At 43.3% G+C, this 22197-nt stretch overlaps 1 protein-coding gene across 3 annotated transcripts in view; it reads right to left on the bottom strand.

Annotated features, from left to right (window-relative positions):
- The window catches only part of RETREG1 (reticulophagy regulator 1), a 123591-nt gene that overhangs the window by 26634 nt on the left and 74760 nt on the right, over positions 1 to 22197 (bottom strand). Inside the window, exon 1 of one of the 3 annotated variants that reach the window (XM_066374189.1) lies at positions 11507 to 12076. The exons of 1 other annotated variant lie outside the window; for it this stretch is intronic. In XM_066374189.1, the coding sequence (XP_066230286.1) occupies positions 11507 to 11541 (35 nt within the window). In that variant the 5' untranslated portion in view covers positions 11542 to 12076. Of the gene's footprint in view, positions 1 to 1633; positions 1678 to 11506; positions 12077 to 22197 lie in introns of those variants that run through there. One more of the 3 variants, XM_066374198.1, reaches the window with a different exon arrangement.

The following is a 22197-nucleotide window of genomic DNA, read 5'->3' as shown; positions in this document are numbered from 1 at the left end:
TTGACCTAATGTCTCAAATGTCAAAGTGACTGTTTTAAACAAGAGATCACTTCATTTTTCTCTCACGTACAGTGGAGCAGAGCAGTCCTAGGCTGTGTGGGGGTCTCCATAATGTTGGAGATCTATGCTCTTTCCATCTGTTTTCCAGATACCCTAAGCATCACACTGCCATCCATGGTCCAAGATAGTGACTGTCCTCGGCTCCTGCCAACCCATCCACATCGCAGCCAGCAGGGAAGGGAAAAGGGAGCCAGAGAGTACTCCATTTCCCTTAAAGTCACATCCTGTAAGTTGCACGCAAAGCTTCCTCCCACCTCCCATTGGCTGGAACACACTGGCCATGCCTAGCTGCAAGAGAGCCTAGGAAATGTAAGTCAATTACTGGTGGCCATCATCTAGCTGCAACTTGCAATCTATTACCAAAGGAAGGGAAGATGGGTATTCAGGAACAAACAGCAGAATCTCCCATAACAATACTCTTTTTGATCTCTTATTTCATCAGTTTACATGATTCATAATTAAAATGATACAATTACAGTAGCAACAATAGGCATAAAGAGATTTGTGAATAAATACACTGACTTGGTAAGCACACAACTCAAATGGTATAATAGAGTCAGGGCAGACAAACATTTCCTGAAAAGAGCCAGACAGCAAATACCTTCAGCTCTGTTGAACACACAGTCTCTGTACTCAGCTCTGCCATTACAGCATAAGGGTAGCCACAGATGAAATGCAAATGTAAGAGCCTAGTTGTGTTTCCATAAAATCTGATTTACAAAAACGGGCTGCAGGGTGGAATTGGCCTCCTGGGTTCAGGGTGTCATGGGCTTCAGCCATGCGGCTCCACAGCGGTGACATAGATAACTGATTGACCCAACAAGCTGACTGAGAACCATTCAAAGAGCTTCTCCTATAACAACACCCCCATGTACTGTGTACTTATCGAGTGCTGGGAACTACATTAGGAGCATTACCATATTATCTGCAATCCTCACTACAATGTGGCAACACGGGTAAATGCCCCCATTTTCTAGATGAGAAAGCAGGCAGCCAAGAAGTGTCAGCACCACGATCAGATCTTTCCAGGTCCTTCCAGCTCCAACCCACTAACTTGCCATGACTGTTCTACAGTGGTTGGATGAGAAACAGTCCTATTGTTAATAATAACTGAAATAGAAGCACACAATTTCTCATCACACTCCTGGTGAAGGTGTAATGTGCCAGATTTGACTTGTAAAATATTACAAAGAGAAAGGTTTCCTTCTGATCTTAAAATAGTCCTTGCCCTAACAGTTTATCTGGGATTTAGCAAAGAGACATCTAACCTTCAGATTTTCCTAGGTAAAGTTTCTACCCTCTGAAGCTTCAGAATATTGGTAACTGGGAGTTTGGGGGGGGCCCCAAATGCCATTAATATCACTTAGAACTTTTAGGGACTTTTTAGGGTCATTCAAAACCAAATAAACAAAATTTATTCTCCCATTGCTTCCCCTGCCGCTGGCTCCCAAACTCACGTTGGCACAGTGTGCTTCACTCCTACATACATCCACCCTCTCCAAGCATGGCAGACCATACTAATTTGTCCTAACAGTCTTTCCAGACCTTCCTTACAAGGCCTCACCATCCTTACCAGAACTCCAGGCACCTTCTCCAGTTCATAGGCGTTGGCACAAGAGAAGGAGGCCATTTGCCATCAAACGCTCGCACCTGCCTTATGGAACACAACAGCTTCCCATTTTCCCCTCTGCTGTGCCCAAAAAAGGGATTATCAGTTACTTCCTTTATCGCCGACGTCAGTGTTGTACCTTTGTTTACTGGGCAAATCTCTTCTTGTTTCAGCAAGCAAGTCAACGCATTCCAGGTTTATAACTGATTTAGGTATGTTTTCCTTTTATAACAAAGCCTATATCGCAAAGTCTTCCTTTGCAAACCAAATATACTTCTGAAAGAAAGTCTTCAAAATATTAAAACCATGAGGAATGATGACTATTGAGAATTCACGCTCAGTTTAATTACTTTGGAAAGAAGTTACCCACCACTCACACTACAAAGCTGCTCCAGAAACATTTTGTTAACGTCTGAGAAAACAGAGCCATGTTTAAACATACAAATGCCACGTAATTTGTGAGTCCTGCCTAGAATTCCCTATGAAATAAACACTATTAATTTCCAAAAAAATGTAAACATCTTTGTCATTCTCTTGCCTTATCTAAAGACAGAGTATATAGGTTTAATTTTTATAGGTATAATTTGAAGATGATAGATGGATTTGTTTTAAAAATAAAGCACTTGCCTATCATTTAAATGAAACAGCTCCATGAGATGTCACCTCATGAGTCACAGGGCAGTCTTTGTGTACAGCTGCTCTGTTTACAACCAGCAAGAGGCCACATCATGATGATAATTACTGCATGACACTCCTACTTAGGCACCACCACATGTGGGTGTCTGAACAGCTCTGGAGTACCAGTCTCCACCCTCGACATACAGCTCTCTTCATAAATCATTTACCACAAAGAGGGGACTACTGGGGGTTCGAGCCTTTCCCTCACCTCTTCCCACATTGGGCGCTCACAACAATACTACCCCCATACCCCATCCAAGATAAAGAATCCACAATCTCAATTTCTCCCCAGACACTGTGAAAACCACAGAGCAACCAACATCTTTAATAGCCCTCTGTGGCATTTAGCTAGTGGGTGATAATCATGCCCAGGGCAGGCCAACCTTGCAAAAATGAGGCTGTATTTGGGGAGGGTGAGGGGAGTGTGGCTGGGCCTGGAAGACTGACAGGCCTCCTTTTAAGGGAAACACCACTGCCCTCTTGACCACCACTTTACACTTGTGTGTATCTCCCAGGGACAGCTGGGACCCTCCCACTGTTTCCCAACTTTTGCATCGGAACACTTTGTGACCCACATGGACTGTCATGCATTGCTACATCTAGGTTTTGCCTCTTGCCTTTGCCAATTTGGACTCACAGACAGCAGGTACCATGGGTGAGAGAAGGCAGTTCGTGGTGTGAAGGTACAGGCAGAGCACAGAGATCAGAGAGAGACAGGATGAATGAGAGAAAAATCAGAAAAATACAGGTAAGAGCAGGTCAGGGTTAGGACTGTTCTGCCTGATTGCATCTCACTCACAGAAGACACTGGATGAGGTCATTATTACTCTGGTCAAAGAGCCAGAAGCCAATATTCTCCTGGGAGGTCATTTTTATTTTCCCATTCAGAGTTTACCGGTGATTTCACAAGAACAGTAAAAAAACATAAATAGAGTTTTAACTCACTTCTGCCCGAGAAGGTCCTTTGGCTGGTTTTTATACAATCTTATTAGGCTGCAACATGGCCAACCATCCCCAGAAACAAACTAAAACCCCTGAATTTGAGTTGAAAAAGAAATTTGATGGCTGAAGGGCTGAAGAAAATTACTGATTTTCAAAGCAACCATTCTTTAGGCATTGCAAGTTGATGCTTCTCAAACACAAAATCAAGGCATTGTATTTCTTTTGCCCTACCTCCAACCGTAACTAGCCTTCTCTAAACTGAATGGCTTTCTGTCCTCCAGTCCTAAGTTAAAAACTAGGTGAACGGAAGACTTCCTTTTCTGTTTCTTCATATATAGGTATATATTAATTTGTCTGTGGCAGAAGCTATTCTCCTGGTAATTACTTTATCTCACTCCAGTCCAGAAAGACCTTAGTTGGCTTATAAAAGTATGCAGAAAACAAGGAATAAAATAAACACCTAAGGGAGCAGAGCCTGTGGCCTGTAAGATGCATTTGTGGAAACTGTGCACTTCTTCCAGGAGATGCAGCCCAGCCCAGGGCGGACAGCTTGGGGGCTGAGTCGGGGATGGGTGTCAGCCCACAACAGGTCTCTCAGCGAGATGCCTCGGGCTTGGCATACAGCTGGCTATTCCAGCCATGGGGGAGGGAGTGGCCCGGGTGCTGACGGGCCTGATGGGAAAGAAAGTAAGTCCAGGGGAAGAAGAGTATGCAAAAGTGCATTCCAGAGGGTTCCCTATACTTGCTAGAGGCGAGCTGTCATTGTACCTCCCAATAACTACATCAGAGATGGAAATATGATCACTTAGAAGATTTGCAGTGCTCATAAGATTAAAGCAAACCAACTGGACAAGAGAAACACACATGTCCTGAATCTGAACTTCCTCCTGCAGACACTCAGCTCACTGTGGGCCGCATCGGGCCGACATCCTTGCATCCCACTAGAAGAGGTAAATTCACTTAACAAAATGCAGCATAACACCCACACTCACTTGGGTTAAAGCAATCCTACGAAGGAGGATAAAAACAATGTGAACCAAACACATCCCCCCTCATGGCCCTATTCCAAACATGAACACGCAGACTATCCAGAGTAGGCCAACCAGGAATGCTCTGGGCAGTTCTGCATGGAGCCCAGTTGAGACCACCATCTAAACAGAGTGGATGGACAGCACACACTGAGCACCTTACATTATGTCATGACTGTAATAAGGATATTTACAAGGATCAGATCCCAGATGCTTGAGACATTTTCACTCAAAATGACCTGTTTTGTGCTGCAAAAGCAATGTATAACTTCTGTAAATATCATTATGATTAACTACTTTTTGAGGACTTACAATGAGCCGCTCACGAAACTAAATATTTAATGCAGATTACCATATTTTATCTATAAAAGAAGCCTCTAAAGTACTATTATCCCCATCTAACTGATAAACAAAATGGAATACAGAGAGACTAAGAAACTTGCCCAAGGTCACTCAGCCAGTAAATGCGGAGGCTGGGATCTGCAGCCAGGACTGAAAATAGCTTTGCCTAATTCCAAAGACCATGCCGGAGTCACTCTACACAATGGATGAAATAGGTAAGTGTTTATGCCTAAAGATCTGAGCTTCAAAGAAACAGCAATTTATGCCATATAAGTAAGTGTATTCATCAAAAAATACGTTTGCATTCCTCTGTTAGGAACAGATGTCAATGGTCAGCAATTTTTTTTAGGAGAGGATTCCAGATAGAAAGTTCCACTATACATATCTTTTCAACAAATAACTGATTAAAAATATTTTATAAAAACAAATATTAAGTAAATATTTTTCCTCTTCCTAGAAGTTTTAAATGAAGCCCCCAAATTCTTTGACATTCTTCCCAAGAAAAAGTGAGGTCTCCATGTCTTCATCCCAGACTCTGGAATTTTTGGCTGCTTGACCAGCAAAACGTGGTGGAAATGATGTTGGGTCCAGGCCTTAGGAAACTGGCAGCTCTTCTCTAATTAGAAATATTAAAGTGGTGCATCACTCCCATTTACACGGCAAAACAATTTTCAATAGTAGAGTAATAATATATTTGGAAAAATCCAAGGGGTAAAATATTCTGCAGGCATAAAAATATGCTTCCAAATGTTAGAGGCCACCAGGAAAGGCTCATGAGAGAGAAAGAAAAAGGAGCACACAAAATTGTATGCATCGTATACAATTATCGTAACTTTGCCCCCAAAACCTATGTCCAAAGAAATACTTGAAGATAAAATATACCAGCATTATTTTAGGGCAGTAAGATGACAGTTGATTTTTTTCTTCTTTATATTTATTTTTCCCCTTACCATTTTTATTTCCCCAGATGAATGGCTATAACATCTTTTAGTGGAAAACAACATTGTGCACAAGTTTTGCCGCTGATTTCCACAGTGAGAAGACGACAACTGGATGGATATAGACAGAGTTGCCCACTAAGGGACACAAGTCTGGGAGTAAGGAAAGCCCGCACGGTGGACTTTTCCTCTGGAGGGACTGCTTCTGCTGGCAGCCTTGGGACAGCCCAGGGACAGCTCTTTCCATGGCCCAACACATGGCAGCTGTAGCCTTCCTTTGGTATTAGAAACCGAAGAGACCTTCATCACATTTCAGGGACGACAAAAAATTAGTCACCTATGTTTATGAAACAGAAATCAGCTTTAACAGGGGCTTGGGGAGCTCCAAGGGTTTGGGACGCGTGCCACTTGTTAACTGGCAATTTAAGATATCGCACACAAACAAACTCGGGCAGCAAGGACAGGCCATATTGTTCTCCATGTTCTTAATCAATTTCAAATATTAGCCCAGCTGGGTCAAAGGAGGATTTTAAAAGTGGTAAACATTTTCTAAGCCTTAGAGACATTTTCCATGACTGTGTGGGAGGGTGGAAAAAATAAACCATTCATTCAACAAGCCTTCACTGAGCGGCTGGCGTGCCTTGGGGATACATCCATGAAGAAGATGCAGCAATCCTAGAATTAAACGCTAATTCTTGCATCAACACCCGATCACTCTGTGAGCTGCAGCAGAGCCCCACAGGCTTTCCAGAACCAATTCTGTGCATCCTTCCCAGCTCCACTTTCAGGCACTCATGTGTGTCTTGAAAAGGAAACAACGAATGCTGAGCTCAGGGCTTCCTCTCCCCCAAAGACCAGCACACCATTACCTAGAAGGCCCAACCAGGGCTTCCTCTACACCTTCTCCACTCCTTGCCAGCCACTCTCTCCTTTCTCCTTTCCCCAACCATACTGACCTTTCTGGGCATCAAACCCACCCAGTGTGTCCGCACCACATGACTGTATATGTGTCTAACTGCACAGGCGCAGGAGTCAGCAGCCTGCCTTCAAGTAGGAAGCCCTTCACTTCATGGCTGTATGAACTTCACTGACTTCCCCTCTCTGTGCCAATTTCAAAGACAACAGCAGCACAAGGACGTGTTCAGACATAAACGCTGAAATATGGAATGCTTGCTCGTGGAAACCCATCTCACATAAAGCTTGAGATGGCGTGTGCTGGTCAGATTTCTTGGTGAGGCTTTTCTTAGCCTCATCTCATATTTTAAAGAAATAGTACCATCAAAGGATAGGCTCTATCAACAATGTAAAATTAAGCCTATAATCGGGTCAACCTGAATTATTAAACTATCTGGATTAGAAAACTATATTTAATTTATTTTATTTTCTCCAAAAATAAAATTCGATGTAACTGCTAATGCCGTTTTCCAAATACAATTCAGGCCATGTGCTTTATTTAAAACAGCTTTGGTTTCCTTTAATAAAATAGCCTTTCATATATTTCGCCAGAGTCCAAACAAATGGAACCTCACCACTCCGGAGCAGGGCAGTAAGATCTGTGAGCATCTGAAACTGCTATTGCTGAGTTCGTTTTAGAGGCTTGGTGGCCTTTATCAATTAAAGTTTTAAGTTTTTAATATGTTATATGACAAGGCAAATAACAAGGCGTTAGAGAGTCCTGTATTACCAATATTTTGCTTCTTAATCGTTAAAACTGCACATTGTCCTTTTGGTGATATTTGGCTTATTGGTTAAGTATTAGATCTGCATAAAACATAAGCAGATACTTGGAACAATCTAGAAAACAGCTGCTATCTGCAGTTCTCAAGAGGGCATCCCAGTAGTGGTCTTTCCCTGTTCCATGGTGAGCAAGATGCCAAATCACCCTCCCTCACTATGGATTTGAGATACTTGCCTAAAAAAAAAGACAGTGGAGCCGGTCACACACTCACAGCCCACCCCACTGGGTCACCTAATGGTCAGACTCACCATGTAAAGTTGTTCTCTTTCTTCAGAAGGTAAAGCTGCTGACACGAGTCCAAGCACCTACAAGAAGGCCTGCAAGACCATGCAGGGGACCCACTTATCTGTCACCCAATGGCTGACCTCAAATTACTCCATAATAAACAGTCTGCCTTGAATTTCCACTATATCAGCCTCTATTCTGGGGTTTTCTTGATGCATAATTTATACTGTTTTCTGAAATGCACACCCACCTAATTTCCCACTATTGACTTATTGATAGTTATGTTCCAAACTATAGCATTTTTATACCCCAGAATCCACGTTTCCATGAAAAGTTATAAATGATGCTGAGGTTCCTGTGCCAACCCCTAAAAGTGTATTACCTCATGTTTCTGAAGTGTTTTGGTGGCCCCACACCCACTCCAACCCTTTACTTCAAACCCTCTAATTAATTCTCACCATCTTGAATAACCTAACCTCCTACTCTGGCCTGTAAGACGCTGTGGGCCTGACCAAACCTTTTCCTTCTCTACGTTCTCCACTCCTGCCTTTCTGTTCCGACCAGATGCTGGTGTGTCCCCTCCTCCGGGCCTGCACTCGCGCTGGGTCCTCTTCCTGGGCACACGTGTGCTCTGCACACCCGCACACGGCCGGCTCCTTCCAACCTCAGCTCCAAGGGCACCGCCTGGGCGAGGCCTTCTGAACTCCTCTTACGCATCACACACACACACGCACCAGGCATTTCCCCACATTACCATTTTAACTATTTTTAGCCCTTATTATCTGAAATCTTCTTTACTTATTTTTTAACTTAAATGTCTGTCTTCCCCATCCAGACTGTACGCTCCCTGAGGGCAGGTGCCTAACCCCTCATGCCACCACCTGGCACAGCAGCTGGTTCAGATGCACACTTGAGAAGCGCACACAGAGCGAACGTGTGGACACAGTGACCTTGTGTGGAAGTGGAGGACACCTTCAGAGCTCAGTCGTGGTAGCCTAGGGCCCACCCCCTTGCTGGCAGCTGGAATGGGGAATGTTTCCCCTGTCCACACCACTCCACCCAGGCGCTGCCCCCACAGTGGGGCCCCAAGTCAAGGGGTGGGGGACGAGGGACCACATAGAGCCAGGCCCCTGGCCAGGGTCTCATTATCCTTGTATTTCTCAATCCTGTCAGCTTCCTCAGACACTGCCGCCCCCCTCCGCCTCTTCCTTCTCTGGCTTCCTGCTTGGGCTTCTGCCTTCCTTATCCTGCCTCCGAGTGGCATTCTGTCACACCCTCCCCCCTCATCCCCTGACCTTGAAACTGGGACGGAGACTTTGAAGGTTGCTACCAAGAGTGTTTACTATGGGCAACGAGATACACAAAGAAGGGGAGGGTCTCTCTGCTGCCTCCCCCGGTCCCAGGCATCCTGTTCACATCTGTACACAGGTGAGTGTCAAAGCTGCCGCTGAGCCACTGCCCCTGAGCGCACGGGGCCCAGAGCACTCATCCAGACACACAGGTGAAGGTCTGGTTTCCACTGATTGAAACCACAGCATTCGGATTTAGCTCCCTGCCAGCTGCAGAGCAATTCAGGTCACCAAATTCCAAACCGGGACCTAGGTAATATGAAGCAGTGCGCATGTGAGACTCAGCCGTGACCCGTGGCACTCGAGCCCTCAGAACAAGTGTCAGCAGACCTGCCACTTGTAATAGTTATTTCTCTCTCAGACATGGCCCCAGAGGAGTCGTCCGGTGGCACTTAATCTCAAATTTAGCAGGAGTAAAATTCCCTCTCAAAAGTGTAACATTTTATTTCTAGCCTAGCTCTATGGGTTCGTCCTGTCCACAGTGCCCTTTCCGGCCATCTGCACAGATGGGGGCAGGGGGACAAACATATGAGCCAGGCAAACTCTATTGTATAGAAAATCACAAACTATTAAGGGTGGAGAGTTACCTCATCAAAACAAAAAAGTGGGAGCAGGGGTATATTACTTCAAAGGACTGAGAGGGAGTTTCCCATTTTCAGCAAGTACATTATCAGTCCTTGGTAATAATAATAATTATTAGATACCTAATAATAATTATTAGATATCATCTCCTTTTTGTCTGTCCTTTGTAAGCAATAAAATATTCTTAGAAAACAATCTAAAGTTGAGTTTACATCACAAACTATTTAGCTCAAAATATTTATAGTTATCCACCATTAATTACTATTTAATTGTGATGATGTTACATTTCATTGAGTCAACCTTTATTACATTTCTGCCAAATCTGTCCCTTGAGTCTCTAAAATGGTCAGGCCCCCTAGATTTATTGCAAGTATTAAAATGGTCTATAAATACACCCCATTCAGCACATATTTATTAAAAATGACTATTCTGTTCAAACTTCTATTCAAAGGGCTGGCAGGAATGCCAAGATGCTAAGAGGAAAAAAAGGAAGTCCTGCTTTCAGACATGTTTACACCACCTGGGGCAGAGAATAAGACACACAATACAGGTAGATCAACCCTGTCAGCTCAAAACCAAAACTGAAATTCCCATTTCTCTGAAAATAAGTACTTAGTTAGTCGTATCCTAGATCTAGGCACTTTAATAAATGTCTTCTTCAAGTACTTGATTTAATGTCTCGTTTTACATAAAAAACTGTTTCATTACTCAATTAAATGTCAACAACTTAATGTCCTCCTTCAATATAAATCTGGAAGAAAATAAAAACTAAAAAACTAAAGAGAAAAGTAGCTTCTAAGGACGCAATTATAAATCATTATAATCCATAGACACACACATCATATAACCATGGCTAAAAAGGGCTGCTTATCTTAAAGTAAAGATAACAACAACAAAATATCAGCACTCCTGTTCCTAAAGAGTGATTAGTTTCCACCTTCTTTGACAATAAAATTGTCAATAGCCCCTTTTCCTTTTCTAACAGTTTAAAAAATTATTTTTTCAATCACAGTTCAATATTATATTAGTTTCAGGTGTACAGCATAGTAGGATCAGACATTTATATAACATACAAAGGGATCATCTCGACAAATCCAGCACCCACCTGGCACCGCTATATTACTGACTACATTCCCTATGCTGAACTTTGATTCCTGTGACTACTTTGTAACTGCCAATTTGCACTTCTTAACCCCAGTCATCTAGTTCGCCCAGTCCCTCAAGCCCCCTCCCATCTGGCAGTCATCAGTTTGTTCTCTGTATCCATGAGTTCGCTTCTGTTTTGTTTTCTTCCTACTTCTTCATACCTGAATTTCCATGACACTAATTAGAACGCCAATGAAACTCATTCATACCAATGTTGTTAACAGCAATGGGGCTAGAAATGGAACTTTCAGTATGGGCACAAGTTATGCTCATATTTACTAGGAATAACTGTTTTCTATCCCATCCCTATCCCCTCTTCTTGGAGCTAAATACTAGTAAAAACATTGATACAATTAATGCTCTGCACATGGGCTTCAACGATTGCATTTTCAAAGATAAGAACTGTGGTTAAAAAAAAAAAGTATGGCAATATCAAAATTGGTATATTGGTCTAATATTTAACCCCTAGAAATGTTCAACAAGTCTTTAAAATGCAAATGTTTTACAAAATGTTCACTAGCTAAGATTTCCAACAACTATCATCTAAAGTCAAAAATCAAACATCCAAAAATTCAAGCAGAATTTTTACATGGTGTAGGTAGAAATATTTTTTAGAATTTCACACCATCATTTTCTCATTAAATAAAAACACTTATTTGCGTATGTTTCTAAGGGTATATTAAGTTAATTTTATGTCTCTTTCTTCATGCTAAAGAAAATTCAGTTTCCTGGAATTAAGGGATTACATTCTAATTTTTTTTAATTTTTAATTTTAACTAGGCATAGTATTTTTAAAAGCTAACTAGCAAATGAAAGATACCTAGCAAATAAAACAGACTCTAGAAGTAGTAAGGATAGATCGCAATTACCTTCTGTCTGGTCCCAAGTCTTCACCTTCAGGCATTTCTGCCCTTTAAAAAGACTAATACCGTGGAGAAGGCAGCAGCACGTCCGTGCCACAGTGGTTTCTTCTCCACGCTAACGATGACTATCAGGAGGAAAAAACCCAGTAGTCAAGTTCTTCCCTTTTTCGCAAACAAGCACTCCTCCCTTACTCAGAAAGTAGGTGTTTACAAACTTCCAAAGCGTCTGCCTGCCTTGAATGAAGCTAAAAGCCGAGTTATTATGACTGTCCCCTTCTAAAAATAAATAGGTCACCTCTTACTCCCAGTACCGTGACAGGCAGCTAGGAGCAAGCACAGCCCAGCTGCCCAGCATTTTCTGTCCAGTCGTGTGAGAAGGTGTCACCACCCAGAGATTAACCTTTATTGGGATGACTTCGCCTAGGCCTGCCTACCCCTTTCTCTTTCCTTGTTTTTCCCCTGGCATGGCCAGGCACCCCACAGAAGGGCGACGTGGCCACAGGGAGCTTGGAGCTTCAGCCTGGGCTATCGGATCTCTAACTCACAAGAGGGAGCTGGAGGGCGGAGGCGAAGTGGGCTGGCTGTACGTGCCGGAGCTGAGAGCTTTGTTTGCTCTGAGAACACACAGTCACTCAGCAGTAGAGCTCTCAAAAAAAAAAAAAAAAAAAAAGCCAATAAACAATTGTGTTTTGAGGGATACTGTTTTCATGGAAATCTTTCCTTAGGTCATTTTGATTTCTCAACTCAGAATAAGTGTGCACACAAATAAGAGCCCCTGTGTTCCTTTGGGCAACACGGTTTCTCCCTCAGGACTTCTCGTCATTGGAAAGCAGCCTGACATTGGCACTCGGCGGGACCGAGCCTGAGAGGTTTCTGTAGCTTGTCTCCTCACTATGGGGCCATCAATCACTGGGTACCCTCATTTGCTACAACTTCTAAGAGCAAGACAAAAATCACCTCAATTCTACTTTTACCAAACGGCTAGGAGAAAAGTTTATAGCTAGGTAATCAAAACATACAAGTTTCCAGTTACAAAAGAAGTCACAGAGATGAACTACACGGCACAGTGACCATAGTTAATAATATTGTGTTGTGTATTGGAAAGTTGCTGAGAGTAGATCTGAAAAGTCCTCATCACAGGACAAAAATCTGTATGTGGTGACGATGTTAATTAGACATAGGGTGTATGCAAAGATTGAATCATTATGTTGTACACCTACAACTAATATGTTATCTGTCAATTTAAAACATATTTCAGTTTAAAAATAGAAAGTATAGCTTCATTTAAAGAAAAAAAAAGGTTAGAGAAATTTTACTGAGATTCCTTTAGGAATATATCATAAAAACTTGAAACCATTTTGTTTTCCTGACTGGTAGCATTAAGTAAGGCAGTAAGCGAGATCTAAGTATTAAGAAACAATATACCTTTCTTTTTTTAAATGCCTGTACTCCATTGTTATGTTATAGCTAATATGTATTTTACATTTATGTGTCAAAAACATTTCTAGAGCATTAAAGAATTAACAAGTAGAAACAAATAACATAATCTGCTTTCTTTTGATGGTGTTAGCTGTTTTGTGATACATACATGTCACAATTCAAGACATTTCTTTAATATTTCATACAAGATTTAAAGCTTTAGACCTCAAAAGTCCAAGGTTAAGTCAGTGCAGATACTCGAACACATAACTCAAATACCATTGACCTTGAAAGAAAACAGGCGTAAGCAGAGTTCTGAAGATCAGGGTGTGCAGGAGCCTCTCAGAGCCGAAGCAATGTGCTGCGTTGTTAGAAATTTCAGGTCGAAAGAACTGAAAAGCTGAAACACTGAAAATATTATCAGTGAAAATATTACTGCACTTTCATCTAATCTTATCAATAAAAAATGCCAATTCTCTCAGTTCTGACAATTTTTTCCTATTAATTTCACCTTTTGTTCTCCTCAACTCCCATTTTACTATTTCTTGAATATCTGAGTGCAGCAGTTGCTGAACTTGGCAGCTGGTTACTACAGAACTGAATACATCCCTGAAAGCTGCCTCTCCATCTTAAAGGGTGAACAACTGATTAATGCTGTAACAGATGAACCACCGATTACTACCTTGCAATATTTACTAAAGTACTGCCTTTAAGCACTTCTTTATGCACTCTTAAATTACTGGCTTAAAACAAGAAAAGCAAAGAAACAAAAACTCACAGACAGAGGCAATAATAGTATGGTGCTTACCAGAGGGAGAGAGCTGTGGGGTGGGGGGTGCAGTAAAGGGTAAGGAGGGCCAAATATATGGTGAAAAAAAATGATTGGACCTTGGGTGTTGGGCACACAGTACAATATACTGATCATGTATCATACAACTGTACACTTGAAACCTGTATGATCTTATTAAACAGTTTCACCACCAATAAACTTAATTAAAAAAAATAAGTTACTTGTTTCAACCATGCATTTCCCTTTAGGCATATTTGTGTTCATTACTGAAATTCACAAGAACAAGAAGGGAAAACAGCACAGCAGAGAAAACAGACTGACACAGAGGACCGCTCCCTCACATCAATGCTGCCTTCAGCCCCGCGGGGGGTTGTGGGGCAAAGGGTCCCCTCATCATTGCTGAGGTGGACTGCACAGACACCCTGAAGAATGCAGACAGGGAGAGGCCCTGAGGGCCACAGACGCTGAAACCTGGGCCAGCAAAGTTAGCTGACCTGCGGCGGCAGAGCCAGGAGGTGCCTCCAGGACCGAGTGCTCTTTCCACTTCAGCGGAAGAGACAGCAGAGCCCACACACCCTGGCTAAAGCTCATCTGGCCAGACACCTCCATTGTTGAAGTTTCTTATATCCACACTCTTTCAAAACCCTACTGACAGGGTTCTTGCTAAAATGAGTTCTTGAGTACATACCCAAGGACAGAGTCTCATTGAAAAAGAGCTCAGAGGAACCTGACTAGAGTTTGGCCAATGAGAGAGTCTTTTGTCGCCTCCTAAGAACAGACACGTTTTTCTTTCTTATATTAGCATTCAGAGATACAAACTGTGTGGACCCTGCAGAGCTGCACTGTCCAATATGGCAGCCACCAGCTGCGTGAGGCTATTGGGCAGGTGAAATGGGGCCGTTTCAGACTTTTAAGATGAAGTAGGGAAAAAAAGAATGTAAAGTAGCTCATTACTAATTGTTATATTGACTGCACGTTGAAATGATAATATTTTAGGTATATTTGTTAAAAAATATATATTTATTACATAAATTAATTTCACTTGTTTTTCACTTTCTTTTTTAACTTGGCCACTAGAAATTTAATTTGCATATGTAGCTTGCATTATATTCCTATTGGCTTGTACAGCTCTAGAGCTTCCAATCTCTACTTTGCCAAAATTGGTCTAAATTAGACATAAAACAAAATTTACTATGAGAACTGATTAATACATTCTTGTCAATTATTTAAAAAATGTTTCCAGAATTGCCTTTGTGTGTGTGTGTGTGTGTGACAGAGTCAGAGAGGAGGACAGACAGACCGGAAGGGAGAGTGATGAGAAGCATCAATTCTTCATTGCGGCACCTTAGTTTCTCATTGATTGCTTTCTCATATGTGCCTTGACGGGGGCTACAGCAGACCAAGTGACCCCTTGCTCAAGCCAGCAACCTTGGGCTCAAGCTGGTGAGTCTTGCTCAAACCAGATGAGTCCGTGATAAGCTGGCAACCTCTGGGTTTCGAACCTGGGTCCTCCGCCTCCCAGTCTGACGCTCTATCCACTGAGCCACAGCCTAGTCAGGCTTCAGAATTACTTTTAATCAGAAGGGAGAAGGGTAGAGATTTTACAAGGCAATCAACAGGACAGTATTGATAAGAGTCCATTGAACGTTTATTCCCTCAATATCGTGGCCTGTGCTTTGCTCCACCTAAAACCCTCTCTCATCTTTCCTTCCCTCCAGTCTCTGAAGACAAGAATAAGATCTCCTATGTGACTTCTTCAAAGCCCTCCCCTCCCTTCTTCTTCCAGTTTGTACCACCAACGATCCCACCTTCTTATTGCCAGTTCATGACCCTACCGATTTCAGTTGGCTTTTCCCCTCAGCCTACAAACATATTCACAAATATTTCTTCCAGAAATCCCACCAGTAACCACACATCTCCTAGTTATTAACTGTCTTCTATCCTTTACAGCCAAAGGTCCAAAACAGTGGTCTGTGGTCACATAAATATATTTATATATTGATGAAAATATCTGGAAAGATATATATGTATGAAAAGGAAACTAGGAGGAGAAGGGGGGAGAAGAGAGGAGGAGGGAGGAAGGAGGTAGAAATGGAGGGAAGTGGGAGAGAAGGAAGAGCAGAGAAAGGAAAAGTAATATAAAGGACTTAGACTGAAGTGTTGATCATGGTTTTCTTCTCTGGCTTAGGGAAATAATGAGTATTTCCCATTTTATTCTTTTTGCCTCTGTATTTTCTGTTTTTCAGCAACAAATACAAACTTCTCTTATGATAAGGAAAAAAAATTCTTAATATGCATAAAAGAGCCTGACCTGTGGTAACACAGTGGATAGAGCATCGACCTGCAACGCTGAGGTCACCGGTTCAAAACCCTGCACAAGGCGCATATGGGAGTTGATGCTTCCTGCTCCTCCCCCCTTTCTCTCTCTCTCTCTCTCTCTCTCTCTCTCTCTCTCTCTCTCTCTCCTCTCCTCTCTAAAATGAATAAATAAATAAAAATTAAAAATGCATAAAAACTTACTTTTAAATAGAAGGAGAAACTTTTTCTGCGGCTTCCTATCACTACAGAAGAAAAAATCCCTGCTCTTCCACTTGGGAAGCAAGGCCTCCAGGAGCACCAGGCTTCACAGATTTGCACTCAAGTCGTCCCAGTACGAGTCCTGCCTTTGGAGACTGTTCTGTAGAAGACACGTGCTGGCTGAAAGGAGAGAAAGGAAACCAAAGCAAGCCCTCCCCCAACCCACTGCTTCAGTAGTCTAAGAATTCCTTTCCCTATCCTTTAATATCCCACCAGTGACTTCCAATGTTGCCAATACAGAATTCATTTTCCACAAAAATTCAGACTATATTGTATCCACTTTGCAAAAGTACAAAAAGGGTATGGAATTAGTATCAGAGCCAGTATATTTCTGGAACAAAGTGGAAAAGGACATCTTTTTTTTTTCCCCCTTAGATTAAAAATAAATAAATGACCGTATATGTACCTGATGTGAGTGATCTATTTGGTAATAACGGGCAATTACAATGTGCCACATTACCAAAAGATGGTCCCCTCTCTCTTCTTTCTAGTTGGAGGAATCCTACTGAGACATGTCCTAGATTGGTGACTTTCAAAGCAATAAAAGCCTCCCCCCCCAAAAAAAAGCTATGTTGTGCCCAAGTCAAAAAGAGTTAGTCGATTCTAAGTGGGGGCAGAGCACTGAGACATGTCCTCTCTCCCCCACAAAGGCAGCCCCTGAGCTGGGCGTTTGGAAACCCAGAACTGCTAAAGATACGGTTGGAAACATGTGACCCAGATCATCGGGGCAGCCAAGAAGAGAAAGTAGGAACCTTTCTTTGTAGTTTCTTCTCATGATAATTACAATGGACTCAATTACATTACCCATTTTAACGTTTTACTTTTTTTTTCTGAACTCACTGAAATATTTATGGGTCCAGTGGTACTCAGCAGTACAAGTACCTCTTCCGGGGTGAAGGATATCTAGTGGCACCCAGCCCCTCCTGCCACCCAGAAGGAGGCACAGCCCCTAGTGGGCCTGTGGATTTGGGAGGCAGCCTATTCCTCAGGTGAGCATATTACTCCAGCAACTTTATGGAGTGGCCTGAAAAGCTGCTCATTTTGAGTTGGACCCGAAAAGCTTTGCACAGGGAATGTTTTCAAGTTTCATTTCATCCAAAAATAGCTGGCACTCTAGCACCAACCTGGAACACTGAAGTGTCGCCATTTCGAAACCCTGACTTGCCCGGTCAAGGCACATATGGGAATTGAGACTTCCTGCTCCTCCCCCTCTTCTCTTTCTCTCTCTCTCTCCACCCCTCTCTCTAAAATGAATAAAGTCTTAAAAAATGTAAAGAAAAATTAAAAACAAAACCAAAAATAGCTGGCACTCTAAAACCAATACATAGAGCCTGCCCCTGAGCTTTCTGATCAATCTTCTTCTTCCTTTTTCTGTTATCACTTAGTCACCCTATTTCCCAGCCTGAGACATTCCCCAGTTGTACCTCTCCTCCTAGTATAATAACAGACCATTTTCACTTTTATCAGTGTACCTATTTGGGTTATACATTATAGGGTAACCTAATACAGTGTGTCCGTAAAGTCATGGTGCACTTTTGACCAGTCACAGGAAAGCAACAAAAGATGATAGAAATGAGAAATCTGCACCAAATAAAAGGAAAACCCTCCCAGTTTCTTTAGGATGATGTGGCAGCATGTGCGCATGCGCAGATGATGACATAACACCGTGTATACAGCAGAGCAGCCCACGGCCATTCCCAGTCGAGATGTGGACAGTACAGAGGAAAGTTCAGTGTGTTCTGTGACTCGCTAAATTCGAATCCGTGACCAAAGTGCAACGTGAATATCGGTGCATTTATAATGAAGTGCCACCACATAGGAATAACATTACTCGGTGGGATAAGCAGTTGAAGGAAACCGGCAGTTTGGTGGAGAAACCCGTTCTGGGAGGCCATCAGTCAGTGACGAGTCTGTAGAGGCTATACGGGATAGCTACCTAAGGAGCCCTAAAAAATCTGTGTGTGAGCCCACATCGAACTGCACTTAATAGGTATTGAAACTGGGAGAATTTTCCTTTTATTTGGTGCAGATTTCACATTTCTATCGTCTTTTGTTGTTTTCCTGTGACCGGTCAAAAGTGCACCATGACTTTACGGACACACTGTATATCACTATATCACCATGTTCTTTCCACTATTTGTCAGAACTTCTATTTTGCTAATATGCCTGGATTGCCACATAATTTGTTATGGTCTTGGTGAGGACTAAACTAAAACCAAATCTTTGCCACAGACTGCTCAGCTTGGCCAGTGAGTGCCTCCCACACCTTTCCGGTCCGGGCTGCGCTACACCTGCTCCATGTTCCCAAAGAGATCTGCTGAAGTGCAGCTGCTGGACATGTGGTGCGGACAGAACAGCGTGCAGCCCAGGGAAGCCTGGAGACGCCAGCCAGCCTGGTGGAGGCGAAAAGCCCAGAAGTAGGACAGAAATATGGAAGAAGAGCTGGAAAATGGCAGGAAGGGAAAGGGGGTCAAGGTGTGGAGAGAAGCTGGGTAGGAGAGAGGCTGTCAGGCAGACCCATGAAACATGCAAGTGCCTCCAAGAGTCGTGCCTTACGCCAGCGACACCGATGTCATGCTGATCTCTGGGGGGCTCTACATGATGTCCTAACTTTCTGATCAAATATATTTCTTAATAAAAGTTCAATATATGTTATGAATTTTTAAATGGTAAGATTTTGGAGTTAATGATCACTTGAATCCATGAAGCAAAGTGTAAACACCACGAATAACCCATCTGCTCACTCATTCAGCGGGCTCTTCGCAGGAAGAGGGAGAAATGGCAGATGGCGAGCAGGAAGTGACAGTGACCACAGAGCACAGGAGCAGCCTCGGGAAACACGAGGAAGAAAAAGAGGCCATTTAGTGACTGCCTACAGAAGGCCGACAAGAAATCAGGCAGGAGGAGCTCGGACCTCACACCTCACGTCACTGGCTTGCTTTTCTTGTATCCAGCATTTACCGTGACCCATTTCATTGTACTAAACATGGTCTCTACAAACACTTGCTTGTGACCGCTTCTCTCTAAAGCCCTGTAGTCTGGTTTTGTTCATACTTACTTCCTCGTTCTTTCTCTCCTTAAAACACCGTTGATATGTCTTATACCAAGCCAATTTCTTTATTTCTTTTTCTTCCTTCTCCAGTACCACCCCAAAAAAATCTCCTATAAAACTCCAGCAAAAGTATAGATACTGGTAGAAGTCAAATTCCCTACAGGACCAAATGCTCCCAGTGGGTCAAGCTTCCCTCCGCAGAACACACCTGCTCCTGAGCAGCCTTGCTTGCTTACAGAAAACTCTCTTCCGAGGTTCTATGTGTATTTTGGGGTAAAGGTCCTTGACAGAGAATTTTTGGTTCCAAGAAATTTAGAACAGCCATAAGAGAAAAATCAGTCTGGCAAACTTCACTGCTTTTAGCAAACATAAGGAAATGGAAAATTTCTAAGACCACAAATCCTAGAAACAGAGATCTTTGTAAACAATAAAGCCTGAAGTGACTGAACAAGAGTGGCACAGGGCTCAAAAGCAATCTTATCCTTGAGCTAAACAAATACATGCAAGACAGAGGGCAACGACAGCCTTCGGTTTTAACTAGGCGTTATGTAATGCTTTTGTTATATATTAATCTTCCTCATCCTAAATTGCTTAGATCCATGTTAAAAAATTACTTTTTATTCCTGAAAAGCACCTACCAAGAGGCTTCTTGGCTATACTTTTACTCAGTATTTTGTGGAGGAGCCAAACTGAAATGGAGACTTTCCATCTGAACAGGCCTAAATAGTTAATCATTATTTCCTTATTCGTTTGGAGGCTATGGGCTGGGTGACCAGAAAGCCTCCTTCTCACCCTCTTCCTTTGCACCGTGTGAGACCATCCTGGCCTGGCTGGCTGAGCGCCACCTGCTGACCCAGCCCCAGGAGGGGCTGAGACCCTGGAGGAACAACCTTCTCACTCAGGCCCTGGAGGAACGTCTCCTCCAGGCAGTGGTTTGAGGAAACGTGCTCCCAGCCAACATCCTACAGCCTCTGGGCCTTTCTGAGGAGGAAGCAGCCCCCTCTCAAGCATCTGTTACAAGAAAAGCTGGGCAGCTGCTGATCCTTCGTGGGAAAGAAGAGGGTCTTGACCAGGGGTGGGATCCCAATAACTTAACAATCAGTTCTCTGCCCTAATGACCATTTTAAGTATAAAAAAATTATATACTAAAAGATAGCTTATTATTTCATGCATTTACTACTTATTAAAAACAACAAAAGAGGTATACAAAACTAATTTTGTTGATCAAACTGTTCCAGTCACAAGCTTGTTTCTGCCCACCCTATCCTCACCAATGAGTCCTCCTCTAACCCCTTAAGAGACAGAGAGGCCACCTCTCTGCCCTGTTGGCACTGCTGCACTAGACCTGCCCAACCCTTAGCCAGTCGACACTCTAAGACTATCTATCTCACTTCCTTCCCACTGAGTCAGCACCAGCCAAGAGGCGACACCAAGTCTGAACCCGTAAGTCGGGGGTGGCCCAACACAGGGGAACAAAAGCCTGTGCTCCACACACGTGCTCCATCCCCAAGGATGTATGTGAGACGGGGTCCTACACGTGCTCCTCCATGGTGTGTCACATGCTGAGAGTCATGTCCTTGGAGGTGAGCCGTGTGCACACGTCGGCTGCCGCCATTCTGTTCTTCTAGAAGCCATGACAACCTGCCACTGTTCCCCTCACTCTGACAAAATTTCCAGGATTGTAACCAAGTTCACATTTCCCTTCTACGTGTGCTGTTCGTCCTTGCCTTTCATGTTTCTTTCCTATTTTGAGTATTAGAGGAAGTCTGCAGTTTAAAAATGGAAACAAGACTTGGCTTCTTTATCTGGACCCACTTTTAGCATCAAACCCTGGCAATGCCACACACACTCCATCACAGGTCCTCAGCGCGGTTCACGCTGCCAGAGCTGCTTTCCGTTTGCTGATTTATAACTTACGTGAACTCTTTATGCAAAACTGGACTTTACGTATTTTAAGACGACAATAAAAATCTTAAAAAACAGAGAACATAGACAGACCTCTTTAAGACCCCTCCTGATCCACCTTGTGGGTCCAGTTAAAATTTAAACATCACCTCAGTCCTAAATGTTAAGTGACATGCTGTGTCAGAAGCCATGACAGAGAACAGGAAACAACATGTGTTTCCATACCATCTGTGGACAGATGTGCAAGGGTGGGGGACACTGTGCTTAGATATGTCTTCCAGGATGATGGGGTACCCATCTCCTTCCATGAAAGTGCAACTGTTTTCATGTGAGGAGATAAAAACGGGAGTCTCGGCCCTGGCCAGTTGGCTCAGCGGTAGAGCGTCGGCCTGGCGTGCAGGAGTCCCGGGTTCAATTCCCGGCCAGGGCACACAGGAGAAGCGCCCATCTGCTTCTCCACTCCTCCTCCTCTCCTTCCTCTCTGTCTCTCTCTTCCCCTCCCGCAGCCAGGGCTCCATTAGAGCAAAGATTGCCCGGGTGCTGAGGATGGCTCTGTGGCCTCTGCCTCAGGCACTAGAATGGCTCTGGATGCAACAGAGTGACGCCCCAGAGGGGCAGAGCATCGCCCCCTGGTGGGCATGCCGGGTGGATCCCGGTCGGGCGCATGTGGGAGTCTGTCTGACTGCCTCCCCGTTTCCAGCTTCGGAAAAAAAAAAAAACAGAAACAACAAAAAAAAAAACGGGAGTCTCACCAACAGTGAGAAATAGCTGTTTCTAAGGGCTTCACAGTAACATAGAATTACAAACCTTACTGGCAAAGTAGGACTCCTCGTGGGGACTTCAGCCAGAAACAGGCTTCAGTGGACAAGATGGTGCCTGTCTTGACCCTGTGTGTCCATGGCCCTCCAGTAAACATGGCAGCCCTTTAGGCAACGCTGGGATATGGAGAAAGAG

The sequence above is a fragment of the Saccopteryx leptura genome, chromosome 1, assembly GCF_036850995.1.
Source record: "Saccopteryx leptura isolate mSacLep1 chromosome 1, mSacLep1_pri_phased_curated, whole genome shotgun sequence".
Taxonomy (NCBI): Eukaryota; Metazoa; Chordata; class Mammalia; order Chiroptera; family Emballonuridae; genus Saccopteryx; species Saccopteryx leptura.
This window is presented reverse-complemented; position numbering and strand designations above follow the sequence as displayed.